Raw genomic sequence first — 13,116 nt, 5'->3', positions numbered from 1 at the left:
CTAGAGTGGAGGGTCCCACCTGCTCCGTCTGCCCCCCCTTCTCTCTCCTCTCCCATCCTCGCCTCGCCCTCGCTCTCATGCCCAACCACACCCGCTTCCCCGTCACTGCCAAGAGGAGTGGGAGTCATTTGTCTGTCTGTGGAGCCTCCAGATGAGACCCGGTCGACGGCTGGGTCCCGGTCGGGCGAGCTTGCAGCCTCCCCGCCTCGTTGCTAGCTGGGCCGAGAAACACAGTCCTGGAAGGATCGCGGCAGCCAGCAGGCAATGATGGCCGGCTGGGCTTCTCAGTTTACAAAACATTCACCTGGTCTCTTGACAACCCAGGGAAGTATGTGTGTCGGGGGACATGTTCCATTCTGACTGATGTGGAAGCGGAGACTGTCAATAGAAAAGGGGTGCTTTGTTCACCCGGTAGCACAGGACTTGAACCCAAGACCCATGCCCAGTGGCATCATGCCAGGTAGTCTGGCAGAAAAAGTTGAGGTCCCCCATTGCTTTGGAACTGATCCTTGACCAGCTCTTCCCATCTCAGAGCAAGGCCAGGGGGCCAGGGAGCCTGCTTAACCACCCTGCTGCCTTCTCGGCCTTCCCCTAAGCCTGAAGCCCCCGTCAGCAGCAGAGCTGACCAGGGTGCCCTGGCATCCTCAGCCCGACTCAGATCTCCTCCCTCTGCCTCTAACCTTTGCCATGATTTTCCCTGGCGTGGGTTGGCTGGCACTCTTGGTGACCATCCCAGACTGCCTCTGCCTTCCTAGCCCTGTCACCCCTTCCTCCAGGGAGCTCTCCTCGTCCTCCTGCCTGCTCCTGACCTCCCTTTCCACAGCCTTCCTGGAGTAGTGATCTCTGTACTCTCCTACTGCCCCTGGGCACGGCTACGGCTTCCTGGGCCATGAGGTGTGGTCAGTGCCTTTCTCTCCCTAGACTGACCCCTCCCCAGCAGACCACAGGGGAGGGAGCCTGGGATGGAAGGGAGAAACAGAACGCACCAGAAGGATGAAGGAGGAAGCCCACAACCCTGCGCAGTTTCTGCCTTGGAGAGAATAAGACATCACAGCTCATCCCCGCTCCCAGGGCTTCAGCACGCACTGTCCAGGCCCTTCCTCGTCCTTACCCTCGTGCTCCCTGGGCTGAGAGTGTCCCCTCTAGCATGACTGCGGCTGGTCTGCCCTGGGCCAGGGCCTGGCCCTTTGAGTGCCTCTGTGTTTTGCACTGACTGCCTGGGCCCCACCCAGGGAGCCTTGGCCAAAGCCAGCTTGTGGGTAAATGGCGGGTACTTGTGCCCTAGATGGGGTGGTGCCCTCGGGGCATTGGCCCTCTGCCCTGAAGGCCACAGGACTCAGGTCACTACTGTGCAGGGGACATGGGCTGTCAGCTCTGGCTCTGTGGCCCCACAGTCTCACCTCCAGGAGCCCGTGGCAGGGGGCCCAGGCCTGCACCTCTGACCAGGGGCCTCTGCTGCGAGTGGTCTTGCCCTGCTCCTGGCTGGAGGCAACCCTGGGCCTGCCTCCAAGTGCAGGCGGCCAGGCTCGGGAGGGGCGGGGTCAGCTATTCCCAACAATTACACAATTCAGGAGCCGAAAAGTTATGTTTTTTGCCCTTGGGAGCCGGTTGCGGACAGAGAGGAGGCCAGTGGCAGGCTCTGAGTGACACCCAAGTTGTTTGGGGGACACGGGGACCGGGGTTGGTGGCGGACCCTCTCTCAGCCTCTGTTCCTGGAGTGGACACCCGTCTCCACACCACATCCACAAAGGCTTGTGGCTTCGGTGGCTGTGACCAGCTGGCCACAGCTGTCTCCCCCGGGACGTGTGCTGTTTCTAAATATCGGTTCATGTTGTTAACCCCTGCTGGGCTGCGCTGGGGGACGTGAGCTGTGCTGTGCTGGGGGACGTGAGCTGTCTGCAGAGCACTTCTCTGGGGTGTGGGGGGGGCAGCGAACATTTCTCTGCCTGGATGGAAAGTTTGTCTAAGTGAAATTTGCTCAGGGTCTAGCTTGGCCAGGCACTTTTGGGGGCTGGGGTGGGGCTCCCAAAAGAAGGATGAGAGGTTGCTGTTGGGGACTGAGAATGAGCTGGCGGTGGATGTCGGGAGACCAGGTCTGAGCTGGCTGTGGGCAGGGCCGTGGAAAGAATGTGGACTCAGGAGCCAGCCGTTTGGGCGTGCCAAGCTTTTCTATGTGGCCGCAGGTGGATCTCTTCGGCTCTCTGCAACTCTTCCTCTGTCAATTGTGGCACCCCCAGGGTGCTTGGGTGATGCCCTGCAACAGAGCTGCTGGGCTTTATAAACTGTGAAGGCCAGTGCCTGGTGCTTATGACGGCTACTGTGGCTGCTCTCTGCGTGACTCCGGAGAATCTCTTCATGGAGAGGCAAGACTGACAACCGAGAGACAGCTGGAGCAAGACAGCAGGGCTGTCTCAGCCTGTGTGGGGCGTGGAGGGCCCGCCGCCTGCACAGAACGGAGTTTGGATTTCAGCCCTGAGCTGGCCCGGTTGGCATGGCAGTGTCCTTGTACAGCGCCAGCCAGTCTCCAGGATGGCTCTCTGCGGGCTTCACACCCCTGTGTGGTCACCTCCCATAATGAAGGGGGTGACCCATGTGGCCAGTCGGGCTTTGCAGAAATGACAGAGTGTGACTTCCAAGGCAAGGTGGGAAAAGCCACCAGGACCTGAAGACAGTTAACTCCCTGCGGAGGCCCTGCGGAGAGGAACTGACGTCTCGCCCACAGCCAGCACCAACTCACCGTCCATGCGCGTGGGCCTCCTGAGAGTGGACCTGCCAGCTCCAAGCAAACCTTTAGATGATGTGGTCCTTACTGTCATCTTGATGACTGCTGCCCAGGCGCTCTCCAGCCAGGCCCCCCCAGCGTAGCCACTTTTCAATGTCTGACCCGCAGAAACTGTGTGCAAATATTACCGTTTATTGCTTTTTAAGCTCTTAGGTTTTGAGGGTAATCTGTTCTACAGCAACAGAAGACTCAGACAAAACTGCACAGTTCTGAGTGGCCAGTCCCCTGGTGAGTCAAACTGCACTTGTGTCTGAGACTTAAATTAAGACTGTTCCCTCTCGAAGGAGTGGTGTTTCCCTGATAATGAATCAACTCATTCATTCATTCAGCAAATATATATTTTGGGGCCTCCCTGTTGGCACAAGGGTTTAAGTGTCAGCGCTATGAAGCTGTCCGCAGCCACTGCAGCATGGGTTCTATTCCTGGCCAGGGAGCTACCCACATGGCGAGGCAGACCTCACCTGTCTCACCCACTGCTCCCCTCAGCAGTGTATTTCATCAGTCTGCCTGTTCTGTTCCCCACTCTCTCTGGTGAATCCTCTCACCCCCCCCCACCCCACCCCCCACCTCTGGCCTACACCCCAGCTCTTGCATGCATAAATAAATAAATCTTTAAAAAACAAGCAAAAATATTTTTGATTTTTTGGTATGTTTCATGTTCAAAACAAAGCAGATCTAAAGTTGCAGCTTCTGGGAGAATTATTTGTTCAAAATTTCCTTTTTTTTTTTAAAGATTTATTTATTTATGTATACAAGAGCTGGGGTACAGGCCAGACATGCAGGGGGTGGGGAACAGAACAGGCAGACTGACTGAAATACACTGCTGAGGGGAGCAGCGGGCGAGACAGGAGAGGTCTGCTGCACCATGTGGGTAGCTCCCTGGCCGGGGATGGAACTCGTGCTGCAGAGGCTGCAGATTGCTTCATAGTGCGGTGCTTAACCCCTTGTGCCACCAGGGAGGCCCCCCCAATTTTTTTCTTTTTTCCTTTTTTTTAAAGATTTATTTATGTATTTATACAAGCACTGGGTACAGTCAGAAGCGTGGGAGGGTGAGAGAATCCACCAGAGCCAGAGCAGGTAGCAGAACAGGCAGACTGATGAAATACACTGCTGAGGGGAGCAGTGGGCACCACAGGAGAGGTCTGCGCGCCATGTGGGACCCTCGCCGGTGGCCGGGGATCGAACTGGCGCTGCAGAGGCTGTGGGCAGCTTTGCAGCCCAGCACTCAACCACTGTGCCACCAGGGGAGGCCCCAAAATTTATTTCTTAAGCACATACTTTGTGCCAGATGTGTGTGCATGCAAGGGGAAGGGGCTGGGGACACAATGATAAATGACAGGAAACCTGCCTTTGGGAGCTCACAGGCACTTAAGTGACCTGTCGATTGTTGGATGACAAAGGAGGTGTCCTGGACAAGTCCAGTGGTGGGAGTGGGGCACTTGGGTGGGTGCTGGCATCATTCATTGGGACAGACAAGGGGTGGGGCCTTCTCATGAGCAAAGCTCTGGGTATGTTGACTTAGAAGTGCTTTTGAGGCCCCCAAGTGATACCCAGTGCTGTGGAAGCACCTGAAGTGGTTAGGACCAGAGGCAGCTATATGGGGAATTGCCAGGGTGCAGGGGTGGGGCTGAAGGAAGCAACAAGAGCTCAGAGGACCCCGGGAGATGAGGGGCATTTACATGAGAGGAAAGTCCAGGCTGAATTCTGACACACCATTCCTTCCCGAGCTTTTGTTTTGACATGACTTCGGATTTACAGGAAAGTAGCAAGTGTATCCCTACATGCTCTTCATTTTTTTTTTAAAGATTTATTTATTTATGCATAAAAGAGCTGGGGTACAGGCCAGAGATGCGGGGGGTGAGAGGATCCACCAGAGACAGAGCGGGGAACAGAACAGGCAGACCGACGAAATACACTGCTGAGGGGAGCAGCGGGGGAGGCAGGAGAGGTCTGCCGCACCATGTGGGTAGCTCCCTGGCCAGCCGGGGATCCAACTCGTGCTGCAGAGGCTGTGGATTGCTTCATAGTGCGGTGCTTAACCCCTTGTGCCACAAGGGAGGCCCACATGATCTTCATTTTCCAAATGTGAATCTTTTGCCACATTTAAAAATTCTGTTCTCTCCAGGTATAGATGCTATTTTTCCCTGAACCATTTGAATGTAGGCTGCAGACATAATGCTTCCTTGTCCTTAAGTGCTTCAGTGTGTGTTTCCTAAGAAACTTCTCTTCCGCAACTGGAGATGACCATGGACACCAGGAAGGTGACACGGGCACAGTGCTTTGTCCTGGACGTGGGCTTTTTTCTGGTTTTGTCAATTTTCCCAATGATATCCGTTAGAGCCAAACAAAATCCTGCCCCTGATGTTGCTCTTACTTGTCCTATTTTTTCCTTCATAGTTTCGGTGCTAGACTCTGGTTGTTTTATCTCCTTGTTGTGGTTCTCTTTTTTCTAAAAATAAACTTTACAGTGTTCTGTGTAGCACTGGTTTCTAACATCATGGAAGTTTTAGGAGTGAGCCTTCTAAGCTGACGTCTGGGGACACTTCTCATGATTCTCCGAGAGTCTAGCTCCCATCCCCGACCTGTCCCAGTCTCTACCCCCAGCTCCCCCACCACCCCCTGCGCCACCCTTCTATTCCTCGTGATTTTGACCTCGGTTTTGCTTTATAGTTGTCCTGTCTTTCAAGTTTCTATGACTGGAATTGTTCTTCAGTGTTTCTTTGTCTTTCAGGACATTTCTATTTGGGAGCAAGGACACTCCAGGTATTTTGTAGAGTGAACTTTGACTGGAGTTTGTGTGATTTCTTCATCATTAGACTCAGGTTATGCACCTCTGGAGGGAAGACCTGGAGGGGTGCCCCCAGGGCAGGCTGCGGGGGCAGTCAGTACCTACCTGTCCCATTTTGTCAAGATGTGGACTTACAGTGTGAACTTAGGTTGCTTGGCTGAGGCGTTGCCTGCTGGGATTTTTCCTGTAAAGTAAGTTTTCCCTTGCAATGAATAAGCAGAGGCCAACTTTGAAAGGTCAGGCTGAGGAAGATGAGGCAGGAAGGCTGTGAAGGGACAGAGGGGACGGCAGCAAAGCCAGGAGGACACCTTGGAACCAGGATGAAGTGCTGTGAGGAGGGGATGGTGGGAGGTTTGGCCAAGATCCCCACTGGTGAGGTGAAGTGTCCACTGGCTTTGGCTTCCTCTTGTGGGTCACAGTTTTGGTGGAGTGGTGGGCCTGGGGGAGTCTGTAGGGGTGCAAGAGTGAAGGAGAGGTGAGCACCTCTAAGCGCACCTGTGACAATGGGCGGAGGGACAGGATGGGGTGCGGCTGGAGAGGTGCCGGCCAGGGTTTGGTTTTCTTTTTTTTTTAAAGATTTATTTATTTATGCACACAAGCGCTGGGGCACAGGCCAGAGATGCGGGGTGGCAGGTGTGTGTGTGTGTGTGAGAGGAGTCACCAGAGACAGAGTGGGGAGCAGAACAGGCAGACTGATGAAACACACTGCTGAGAGGAGCAGCGGGTGAGACAGAAGAGGTCTGCTGTGCCATGTGGGTAGCTCCCTGGCTGGCCGGGGTTGGAATTCGTGCTGCAGTGGCTGTGGATTGCTTCATAGTGCTGCGTCTTAACCCCTTGAGCCAACAGGCAGGCCCCCAGGGGTTTGGTTTTTAATAAGAGAGGGCCGATGAAGGGAGGGGCAGGATGCGTGGTTGAAGCCAGGAGGGGAGGACAAGGCAAAGTGAAGGTCCATGGAAGGCAGACCAGGTCGGAGGCAGAGGTCTTGATGGGTCCTTGCAAGCTCTAGGGGTCATGTGGGAGGTGGTGACAGAGGAAACTGGGGGTTCTAAGGGTGCAGTGGGAGGGTGTGCATCAGAGTTTGGTGTGATGGCCTCTCCTCTGCTGAGGGGAGGCAGCACAGGGAGCCTACAGTGGGGAAGGAGCCACATTTCAAGTGGTCTCTGGGGAGAAAGAGAGAGAGAGAGAGTACGCACTGTGGGGGAAGAGGCAACAGGAAAGCATTTGGAGTAGAAGTGGGACAGCTTGGGACATGCTGGGGTGTAGGGAGGTGGCTCAGTTTCCCCAGGAGTGCCTTGGGCAAAGGCTACAAATAGGAATAGTGCAGGTGGTGGAGTGTCAGGACGGTTCCCTGGAACACTCCTGCCTCAGACCAGGAAAGTGGAGGTCCAGCCCAGATTTTGCCCTACTATGCAATGGGATCATTGGGGCTCGGGTTCAGCAGGCCCTCAGCTTCCTCCTGGAAAAGCTGATGAGGACAGGGGTGAGGTGGTGGCGCTGGCAGAAATCACCTCTGATTTCTGAATCACAGACTGGGTTGCCCCACAGGCGATGTGAGGGTCTGGGGAGGGTCTACAACCACTAAGGTAGTTTGACACTTTCAGTCCCATCAGAAGCTTCTGGAAGGCCCAGCAAGCCAGGCCAGTCTGTTCTGAGTCTTCCTCATGCCTGCTGGTTGGGGTGAGTTCAGAGTGTGATTTGGTTCCTCTAAGTTCAGAGGCTCTGTCTGTCCAGAGGGGGCCCTTGAACTTGTGTCCTTGTTCTGTCTCTTACTGATGTCATGGGAGTCTTTGGACAAATGCTTAACACTGCCTGGGTTTCAGTTTTCTTATCTGTATATGACAGTCGTGACAGATACCATCTTGAAAGCCAGCAGTCACCTGTTCCTAAAATGGAACTGTAAGAAGAAAAGTGAGGAGCAACCTCTGGGTCAGTGGGTGGCAATCATAACCAACTCAGTGGTAGAAAGTGGAGCTTTCTAGACTCTATTCCCTGTTGTCTTTTATTTTTTTAAGATTTAGTTTATTTATACAAGAGCTGGGGTACAGGCCAGATGCGCGGGAGGGTGAGAGGATTCACCAGAGACAGAGAGGGGAACAGAACAGGCAGTCTGAAGAAATACACTGCTGAGGGGAGCAGCGGGCGAGACAGGAGAGGTCTGCTGCGCCATGTGGGATTCTCCCTGGCTGGCTGGGATCGAACCAGCACTACAGAGGCTGCAGACATCTTCACAGTGTGTTGCTCAACCGCCTATGCCACCAGGGAGGCCCTTCCTGTTGTCTTAAGGGGCAGGTGCTTATGGGAAACAGAGGCAGAGCTGGTATTTGGTAGTAAACCACTAGTGAGGAGGGCTGTTGGTGGAGAAGCCACCAGATTTCCACATGAGGCTTCAGTTTGGACCTCAGTTTCTGCTCAGTGGATGCTACCTGGGGCAGACAAATGGCTTCTGATCACATGCCAGCCTGTAAATGCCTCTTTCTCTCTGCACTCCTCTTTCTCATTTCCTGTATAAAAAAATCCTGTCATTGTTGTTTATCCCCATGTGTCTGCTTTTGGGTGAGGACCCATCAACTGGGTCAACCAGTTCCCCTGGGTTTGATCCATTTCAGGACCCTCTCTTACCTAGTTCAGACCAAGTCCCCAGGACGAACTGGGAAGCAGTGAGTACAAAGAGACCTCAGGCTCCCCAGACCTCCTGGGTTTTTAGGAGTGAAGTGGTCTCCAGACCGGAGCTTTCAATCCTAAAGGCAGCTGGGTATCTTCCCAACCACTCGGTGTTTCCTCTCAGGAAAGAGACACAGGAAGTGGCCTCCTAAGTAAGGCCTGAGTGTCACACCCTCCACCCATCTTTCTCCCCCATTGGCAAATCTTTGAGTTAAACAGGGATTTCTAAAGATTCCATGCCCTGGGGTTAGGAGCCTAGGATCAAAGGGATAGTGTGAGATAATTTGCTTGCTCCTCTCCCAAGGAGACACAGACTTGGAGAGAAGGGAGGGAGTGTTCATTACCTGGGAGGATAGGTGGACTGGGCAGACGGGATAGCTCTGAGAGCCACCCTGGGGGTGGGGGGGGGCTATGTGGGCTGCAGGAACCTTTTACCTGTGACCCATTGGCTCTTCATTCCTACCCAGCTGCCTGGGCATGACAGCAGTGAAGAGCTATCTCCACCTGTCACACACCTCTCCCTCTTCCTTCCCTGATCCCCAGTTCTGGGGACCCTCTGGACTGACTCCTATTTAGTCTGGTCTGGAGTATGGGGTAGTGAGGCCAAATTCTCAGGGTTTCACCACTGAGTTGCCGCCATAGAATTTCCACGGCACAGTTCAGGCTCCACGGCAACTGGGGGAAATAAACACAGTTTTATAGTCCAAGTTCTAAGTGATGTCATTCCTAGCTCTGGCCTTGCTGGGACTTGCAGGCAGGCTGTAGGCTGATCCTCAACGGCCTCAGCTGCTCAGCTGGAGGACCAGCATCCCTTGAGCCCCGTGCCTCTGGAGTGGGGTGGAGGTTGAACTGAGAGGCTGGGGGAGGGGCGCCCTGACCAAGCCCCCACACAGGCCCAGCTCCTCTCTCAGTAACTGCTATTGTCTTCTCCCCTACCCACTCATGACACTGCCCAAGGCTGCCCGCAATGCTTCGTTCTATGGCCAGCGCCCTGAGAAGAAGGAGTCACTACCCTCCACACGGGAAGTGAAACAGACCCCGGTGATCATGGCAAATCTCAAAGGTGAGGGTGCCCCACCTACTCTTCAGGCCCGTTCCTCTGCAGAGCTGCTGGCCTGGTCCCAGCCTTCCAGCTCTGCCTCCCACAAAGCCCCTCCACACTCCTGGAAGCCTGTGGGAGAGACGCCTCCAATGGGACTCTCTCTGGCGGTATTAGTTGCTGGGGATTTTCAGGGGAGTGTGAAGGGAGGGAACAAAGGAGTGCTGTGAGACCAGTTCTGGAAAAGGCTAGGGATTCGCCAGAGCTTTTAGCCCAGGTTAACTTTGCTTACTTCCCTTGAATTGGGCTCTCATTGGGAAAGCAGGCGCACTAATTCTTACTACATTGTTAATGATTGATTCTCTGTGTAGGAAGTAGTTTACTATAGTGTTCAAATGTTTGGGCTCTGTTGATTGTCTCAGAATTTTCACATGCCTTTTGACTTAGGGCAAATTCTTTTTTTTTTCTTTGATTAGTAGCATTTTTTAGTGAGGTAACACTGGTCAACAACACTGGAGATGATTCAAAGGTATAGGGTCACACCTTTTCAGATGCATATTACCACACCACACCCGCCACCAAGGCACCAGTAGTCCTTCCCCAAATCGATATTCTACGCCTGAGTATTTTCATCTGTAAAAGGGGGAAAGCTCATATTCATCTTACAAGGTTATTGGAAGCTTAAAAGAAATAATCCACATAAAATGCTTAGTAGAGGGTCTCCCTGGTGGCCTAGGGGTTAAGTCTCAGCACTATCACCTCTATAGCCTGAGTTCCATCCCTGGCCAGGGAGCTACCCACATGGCACAGCAGACCTCTCCTGTCTGGCCTGCTGCTCCCCTCAGCTGTGCATTTCAGTCAATCTGCCTGCTCCGTTCCCCACTCTGTCACTGGTGAATCCTCTCACCCCCCCTGCACCTCTGGCCTACACCTCAGTACTTCTATGCTTAAAGAAAAATGCTTAGTAGAGTACTTGGAACAGGATATGTTCTCAACTCACTGCAACTCTTGGCTGCCTAACTATGCATTGCTTAGCCAAGAGAAAATGGATTTTATCTGGGAGCACTGTCTTTTTCTAAAGGAAGCGGCTGGATGTTGGGATCTGTGGTAGTGAGACACTGTGGAAGCACAGCACCCAGTGTGCTCATGGGTTTTGTACTGCCGCTGGCCTGGTGGGCCCAGACTGAGGGCTGCCTTATCTGCCTTCCAGGTCCAGGGCCTGCCAAGTACCTCCGGCCATCCTGCACTGGCTACATAGACCACGACATCTCCATGTTCCAGGAGCCAGCCTACACCCTGCACACCCGGCACTCGGAGAAACGTGCGCTCTCACCATGGCCTCTGTCAGCTGGTTGTTAAATGGGTGGGGTGAGGGTGAGAGGCAGACAGCCATTCTCTGCAGCCACAGGCCCCTGTGGACCAAGGCCTGCCCTGAGAGGGGTAACCAGGTGGCCTGTGGGATCCAGAAGGAAGCCAGTGGGGGTGCCCACATGACGCCCTCCACACACACCTCTCAGCTGAGCTTTGAAGGGACGCCTTTCTGACTGGGCCCTTTAACTCTGGTGGCTGTTGGGTCACTTGCCACAGCAACAGGGCAGGAATGATGAGGAGTTGTAGCCCCCAAAGATTCCTGGGTGGTTTAGAAGACCCCAGAAGGTTGGGAGCCAGGGGACATGGGAGGGTCAAAACCATCGAGAGGAGAAGCTGGGCAGGGTGCAGGTATGTATCAGGAGTCTGAGAATAAGGTAGCTGGGGAGACATACATTCCTCAGGGGACCCCCTTAATACTGTGCCCCTTTCACTACTAACCACAGTCACTGTGCCTGCTGTCACCCTTTGGCACCCGTCCCTTATGGGGGGGGGGGGATAACCAAGCCCTGTTCCTCTGAACCTGTTCTTGAGAACGTCAGGTCATGCATTAACAGCCCACTTCCCAGATGAGGAAAAGTGTTCTGGAACATGGGAGAGCCAGGGCAATCAGAGGTGCAACGGGAGGCCACATGGAGGCAGGCCAGGCTCACCCTGGGGCAGCCTTTAGAGCTGACTGGGCCTTTGGTTGGCTGCCTGCAGGGATCGTGGACATGTACAGCCCTGGGCCTTGCTATTTCTTGGATCCCCAAATCACTCGCTTCGGAGTGTCCAGCTGCCCGCAGGTCCCCATGCAGGAGCGTATCTCCAACTTGCGTAAGATGGGATGGGGAGGGAGGTAGGCGGTGGGAGCTGGGAGCTGGGAGCTGGGGCCCACCCTTCGGACCTGCGCAGGGTCCTCTGTCCCCAGACGTGTCTCTGGATGCACTGTCACGCCAAGACACGGATGTCACCGTGCGGGCACCTTGACTCTTACATCTTGATGCCAATGTTAGGTGTACATGTCTCGGGGGGACCTTAGGGTGACATGATACCAAGGTGGTCGAGCTCATGTCATGTTTGTGATACTGTCATGCTAATGAGCTCAGGCACCACCATGATTTCCATTTTCTTGGTGCTGTCCCAGGGACAATGTCAGAATGCTGACAGCCCAACAGATATTTGGATGACACTTGTGGTATTAAATTGTGACAATAGTGTCACAATTTTGAGGTCAGGATGTAAGTCCCTTCCTGTCCACAGCCCCACGCAAGGGCGGCATCCTTTTCGATGCCGAGGTGGTTCTAGTGACGTTGCATCAGGCCGGTCAAGTCCAGCTGGACCAATCAGTTGGATCCAGGCGGTGTGGTCTGGCTCCCTGCCCTGAGATACCCCCCGTTCATTTGCCCACTTTCAGGCCTGTTCGCCACCCCAGCCTCCTGCCACTACCACTTGGAGAAGACCCACCCTCCTGATGAACGCAGGGCTCCCCAGTATACTTTTGGCTACCGCTGCCCATACAGAGTGATGGACCCCAACCCAGCCCCCAACCAGTATCAGTTGCCGCTCTTGCTGGGGCCCAACATTCCCACCAAGCGAGCTGCCCCTTGCTACAGTCTGGCCTCCCCAGACAAGAACTGGTTCTACAAGGAGGACGTGGCAGGAGGCCCTGGGCCCGCCAAGCACACCCGGCCCGAGCCGTCTGTCTACCAGAACCGCAGCCCCAGCTACAGCATGGCCAAGCGCTTTGCCTACCCGGTGGACCACACGCCTCGGCCTGGCCCCGGCTCCCACGAGGTCCAGCAGGTCACGGTGCACAAGCCCCGAGTACCTGCCTTCTCCATGGGCGTCAAGCACTCACCCCATCTAACCCCTCTTGTCGTCCACATTCACGACTGAGCCCCTCCTGTCGCACTGCCCCTTCCCACAGAAGTTGTTCTTCCATAGCATGTTGAGAAATTGAGGTTTCTCATAGCAGAGCTGGTGCCTGCTGTGTCCAGCATACAGAAGATCTTAGATAAATATTTACATCTTTTTATTTCTTTGTTTTGCAAACACTCAAGGCTGCTTCCTTGGGGCCCTGACTTGGGGGAGCTGGGAGGGACTGTGGGGGTCCTTGTCCTGCAGAAGCTCTGCTCCGGCTCACCAGGAAAGGCAGCGCATGCTCCCCACGGAGCCCCTGGCAGAGTCTCTGGAGAACCGAGTTCTAGCCACTAGCGTGCTGTGTGACCTTGCCTTCCCCAGCACCCCATCTCTGGGCCTCAGGGCTGCCCTTTGGCCGCTGGGGGTGGGTGCATAGGCCTGGAGGATGTTCAAGTTCCCTCCAGCTCCAGAGTTCCTGACAGTGGAACTCTGGCCCCTGACAGTGCTCAGGAGAGGAGCAGGGCAGGAAGTGTGGGCAGGAAGTGCGGTCAGGGGAGGGCGGGGTCTCACTGCTTGGTGCTTGGGAATGGGGACGGGGATCCCTGTTGGAGAAGGGATCCAACAGGACTCGTGGAG

General features: G+C 54.6%; 1 protein-coding gene across 1 annotated transcript; it reads left to right on the top strand.

The window, feature by feature from the left end:
- Positions 1-9,173: 9,173 nt before the first annotated feature.
- Positions 9,174-12,516, top strand: CIMAP1C (ciliary microtubule associated protein 1C; the record flags this gene model as incomplete). The annotated part of the gene is made up of 4 exons (XM_084239696.1): positions 9,174-9,294; positions 10,481-10,591; positions 11,341-11,454; positions 12,035-12,516. 4 exons carry the CDS (start codon positions 9,174-9,176, stop codon positions 12,514-12,516), a joined length of 828 nt encoding a protein of 275 aa, XP_084095822.1.
- Positions 12,517-13,116: the final 600 nt, after the last annotated feature.

The sequence above is a fragment of the Talpa europaea genome (genome assembly GCF_964194135.1).
Source record: "Talpa europaea genome assembly, chromosome: 8".
In the NCBI taxonomy this organism is placed as follows: Eukaryota; Metazoa; Chordata; class Mammalia; order Eulipotyphla; family Talpidae; genus Talpa; species Talpa europaea.
This window is presented reverse-complemented; position numbering and strand designations above follow the sequence as displayed.